The 5435-nt window shown below is 45.7% G+C and overlaps 1 protein-coding gene across 1 annotated transcript in view; it reads left to right on the forward strand.

Annotated features, from left to right (window-relative positions):
- LOC123966711 (MAM domain-containing glycosylphosphatidylinositol anchor protein 2-like) overlaps positions 1-5113 on the forward strand; it is a 5938-nt gene extending 825 nt beyond the window's left edge. The window contains exon 2 of the mRNA XM_046042843.1: positions 4793-5113. Coding sequence (XP_045898799.1) covers positions 4793-4914 — 122 coding nt within the window. The 3' untranslated portion in view covers positions 4915-5113. The remainder of the gene's footprint in view (positions 1-4792) is intronic.
- Positions 5114-5435: the final 322 nt, after the last annotated feature.

The raw sequence follows: 5435 nt of genomic DNA on the forward strand, positions 1-5435 counted from the left end.
GTCGGGATGCACCGTACGTTCGGCCTCCGAAATGAATTTCTCTGCTGTTCTGCTGAACTGTCTCCATCTGTGGCTGACTTCTTAGAAAAGAACCACTCTGAGTGTTTCTGTCACTCGTCTGTGAGGAGATGAAGCTACATTTGGAGTGCACACGTATTCCAGACTTTACGGTAAGTGTAGCGGCCCAGAGCGAGCTGACGGGCAGGTCAGAGACTTTATCCTGTCAGTTTGTCTCTTTAGTGTGAAGAGAGGCTGTGAAGTCTTCATGTTACAACATTATTTATCAAACTGGGACGGACTGGATGAATTTAGCGCGAGAAGGAAACACATGTGACAACATGTCCGGTTTTCAAAATAAGGCGTCTGTACAGGATGGAAATAAGATTAACTGGATTATATTCACAGAAAGAAATTACACGCGTCCATTAAAAGGAAATGGACTCGTGATTTACTTTACCGGACCCTCTCGGGCCCCGGACCCCCCCACCGTAGTTTCTGCACATCCTGTGGGAAACACTGAGGAAAAAACTCATTCTGACTATTTAATTTATGCGATGGAGAGAAAAAAAGGCAAAATAAATGTGAAAGTACTTGTTCAGTATCGGAAAGTTTTTCATTATCTTCGGTTTTGGCAAAGAATTTTCATTTTGCTGCATCCCTACTTATTGCTACTTGTTCAAACATGCGACTCCAGGAAATGACATTAATGAGGTCGTGCGTGTGTGATGGAGATTCTGCTCACTCAGAAGCTCCTCCTCCCAAATAACACGTGACAACGTGCTTGTCAATATTTAAAGATGCGCTGAAGCAAAACGCTAAGCTGAAATCTAGTCCAGCTGCCTAGAGTTACGGCTGTGCCACAGTTTTCCTCGTCCCTCAGCGCGGCGTCACCGTCCACCGGAAGCGTCTGAGAAGCGTTTCAGCAGCCTGCCCCACGTTATTGACTTGTTTGTTATTTTTGTGCTTCTACTACCTTCTTCACAGATCTCTGTGACGCAGTTTTGTTCGGTCGTCATTTCAGAATAAGAGCGCGTTGACTGATTCTGCTGACATGTTGAAATGTTTTGTGCAGCGCTTATCAGCACTTTTGGTGCTTCTACTGAGGCTGGGTCTTATCACGGCGTTGTCTAATTTTATACTGATATAAAATTAGACAACGCCGTGATATAGTTTAATGTTGAGTTAATTAATATGTTTGTTAGTCCTGCCAGCGTTTGCTCGTCTCTCCCCCACCGCACAGCCCCACCCCTCCCTCTGCGCGACACGGAGGCAGACACAGTCCGGTGTTCTGACGAGCTACGCTGCCCTGACGAAAAATGCTACCATACGTGTTCCCTTTTCCAATCCCATAAAGGTAGAACTCTCACAGTATTATGAGGTTGTTTTGATTATATTTCAACATCATTTCAGGGGCAACATTTTCTGATCGACTAATATCCCCCATCAAGCAATGCTCCCACCACAGAATCATTTTATATTGCACCACTACTACTGTAGGTAGCGTAAATCGAAAGAACACCGGTGGACACTGCTGAAGACCTGGCTTGTAAAAAGAAGAACGACGGTTCAGTCGCTGTTTCCCTCACACGCGCTTTACTTTGACGGGCTGCACAGAGTGATTACATCACAATCACAACGCGGTGGAGATTTTACAAGAGCGGACCAGTTAAAGCGGTGAAATAAGAAACAAGCTACTACAAATAGTAGAAACGTCTTCTCCGGGTCAGACTGGCCTCCGTGGGTCTGAGAGGTCGTGTTACCCCCCCCCCCCCCCCCCCCCCCCCCCCCCCCCCCCCCCCCCCCCCCCCACGCCGTCCCCTGACAACGTTCCCGGTGACGGGAGAAAAGATGGTTTCAGGACGTCACGTCCTCCGTTTGTCTTTCCTGTCAGAAAGTCTCTTTCAAGCTGAAACCAAATGTAACATCTGCTGCAGATGTAAACAAACACCAGCGGGCAACAACTGTGCTGCTTTGGCCTCTAAAATACCCAGAATGCACTGTGACGTCAGTTCCTGAGCCCTGTGGAGGAATGTGTCACATCATCCAATCAAAGTGCATCACGTCCGGCAGAGCAGACGGCAGCAGATCTGGTTTCTAAAAGCGTTTCAGCTGAAACGGACACCAGCAGGTAGACGGTTCCACGCCTCCGCTGACGGACACATGCTGTCTGTCAGCGGCCCGGGATCCAGTCCGCGGCCTCGCAGTCACGCTCCGTCTGACCTGCAGGGCGCCGTGTCGCACAAAATACCATCAGAGGATATGACAGGAAGCTGCACACACACCGCTCGCGGCTTCCTGCTGCACTAAAAGGCTGTCAGAGCGAATCTCCTCTGCAGCTCGTTCTGATTCTCCGGAGAATCGATGCAGAAACTCAGAGAGAAGCCGAGCGGGTTAGGACACAGACTGCAAACACAAGCAAACAAACAACTCGCCCAAACTTTAATCGGCCCTTTACATTAAGAGAGAAGGTTAATCAGCCAGACAGGAGGCACAGCGTTAAAGCCGTCCTGACAGCCACCTTTCATTTATATCAGGATGTAAATAGAATTCCAGTAAATATAATGAAACAAGCTTCAGAAGTAAACTGCCTTTAAAAAGCTTTATTTTCTTTAAAACGTGTTTAAACCCAGAATAACCTGCTGCAGTAACTCTGACACAAGTCTTATAAATACAAATAAAAACGCTGCATGATAATTGAATTAACTAACGATGGAAGTAAATAAATATTATTTATACTACACAGGAAGGAGGACACTCCTTTTAATAACTTGATCTCCGCTGCGTCAGTTTTCAAACAGGTTTGAAGACGAATCTAAAGGGGAGGGGCCAATCAGAGCGCACGAGGAAGCGCCTACACGGCAAAGGCGGTTTTTCCTTCTAGTCTACGCCTTAGCCGACGGTCTCGTGCCGTCGGTAACGTTTATGCTTCGTTGGTCACGCGTCGCTCTGCAGTCACAGTGGGGTACCAGTGTTCCACTGAGTTCTTCTTCGTTGGTGTAGGCTGCCACAAACATGTCGACTGACACGTCGGAGCTACTTTTACTGAAATTACTAAAACGCTGAAACGAGAAAAGGCGACAAACACGATGAGATTTACGACCCTTGAGCGCTACGCCGTAGATTCGACGCAGGAGTAGAAATTGGCCTTTAGAGACCTCCTGCTACCTTTAAGCCTCCCGTCCAGACTGAAAAGGAGAAAATCAAACGCTGCCGACCCCTGCTGTGCTTCTTCACCGTCGCTGTTCTTCTTCAGCCGAATCTTCTGCCGCTGCGGAGTAGCCCGTCTGCTTCCTGTTTACACGCACACGCTCAGTGTACTGTGACGACGGCTGCGTTCCGATCCACAGCGTGCATAAACGGCACTTCCTGCTCAGGGAACTTCCCTCGGAACACGCTGCAGCATCATCAAAGCACCCGCCAGCGACGTAAACACCTTTACTGAAATTAAATACTGAATATGTATTAAAACAAACTGATACAATTACAAAACTTATTTCTAACCATTTCTATTCTATTAAAATGTACGGAACGTGTGGCTGAATGTGATTGGATTCATTTTCAACATCTGCAGCGTCATTCATAAAACGGTTCATATGAGCGTTGTTGCTTTTAGGCAACCTGAAATAATCATATAAATAATAATTACAGATATACAAACTCTTTCGTCTGCTCCAAAGGCTGATGGGTAATCTTTTCTTCTCAACTTCCTGCGAACTGATGAACCGTCTGTCAGTGCCAAAAACGTTCCACCAGCAAGAACCGTTCTGCACATGTGCAAAAGCGGTTCTGTCTGCCAAAGGTGACCACAAATGTGCCTGTCCTCAGGGCGTCTTTCAGAAAGGCTGACAAAGCGTTATTTGACGCGAAAGGAAACCTTCATGGTAGTATCGTTTTCAATCACCTACACAATCCTCCGTACTGTTCGTATCGCCCGTCACCACTCTACAAATAATCCTCAGCTACTTAACGCCAAAACCAAATGTCCAGACCAGGATTCTTTTGCCCAGGAGACGCCCCGGTCGGTACTGCACTGAAGCTTGTTGCTGACTTGAACATTCATTTTTGTTTAATTGAATTATTGATTTTGCTGGACTGAATGAAATGAATTGTTACTTTGAAAGAGCCTAGTTTTGTGTTTTTAATACTGAACATAGAACCGATACCCAGAGAGGACAATCTGAGTTGTTTACATAGCGTTTTTCATAGTTTTCAGTCACGTGACATGCGCGCTGACCTAGAGGGAAAAACAAGAGACCAACACCGCGATTCCCCCGTAGAGACGCCGCAAAAGCAGTGAGATTTTATTTGGATTTCTACCGTTAAAAAGCGCCAGGTCCCCGCCGCCGCTGGACTCCGGTGATGTTTACTTTTACCTTGTGGGGAATCCCTCGCCCTAACACGGCTCAGGCGTGTCTCCTCCTCGATCAGTGCACCAACAACCATCCAGCATTTTGGATCACTTGCTTCCTGGCTGGCGGGCAGCGGATAATAACGTCATTATTGAAGTACAAGCTGTTTTTTGAGTTATTACCCTGTCAATCATTCAACGTGAGGCGCCATGTTTTGATAAATGGGTCCTTTGTGACATTTGACTAAAGGACATCACATACTGTATGAACCAAAAACCTGAATATGTTATATGTCAGGAGAGAGACCTGACCAGCACCCCAGACACAAATAAATGAAGTCAAGCTGCCACATGATGTGCGATTTCAGTCGCTATAATACAGACTGAGATCAATTCTGATTTGCAGCTGCATTGTTTTTAAACAGAAACTATCTCTGTCCACAGCGGATGCAGCCTCGGGAACAAAAGCTGAACCAGACAGACGTTCAGTGAAATTGAAAACGGGGCTTAACAAAGACTCTTTTTTTTTACTGCTAACACTTGTTTACTTTCTACAAACATTTTAAATGCATGTTTTCACTCCGGTCTTCTTTAAATCGTCTCTTCTCTGCACGTCCTGCGGCGTGTTTGCTGTTTTCACTGTGCAGCAACACTAAGCAGATTAAAGTGAGCGGTGAGTACAGGTGGATTATTTTGAAATAAGTGAAACAAAATTCAAGTCACACACGACACAGATTGAACTTCCAACTGTACTGAAGCAAAGAAACCTCGCTAATCCCCGAGAAGAGCTGCACACGAACACAAAACAAACTTTAATATGAAGTCAAACTGCCATGTGAGCAAGTTAAAGCTGTAAAAACAAAGTGTATAAACACTAAATGCATTTCTTTCTCCACAGTTTGTGTCCAGCTGAGTTTTTAATGACTTTTCATAAATATGCTAATCAAGACCACACGAAGCTCCCAGATAAAAGCTTAGGAGCAACATTTGAAGTGAGCTGTTAGTAGTATTTTTTAAGGGTTTACTTTGACAATAATCCCTCACAGTCTGTCGGTTTTTTCACTTGGATTACAGGGACGACAGTGAC

Source organism: Micropterus dolomieu, unplaced genomic scaffold (assembly GCF_021292245.1).
Source record: "Micropterus dolomieu isolate WLL.071019.BEF.003 ecotype Adirondacks unplaced genomic scaffold, ASM2129224v1 contig_14071, whole genome shotgun sequence".
NCBI classification, from domain to species: domain Eukaryota; kingdom Metazoa; phylum Chordata; class Actinopteri; order Centrarchiformes; family Centrarchidae; genus Micropterus; species Micropterus dolomieu.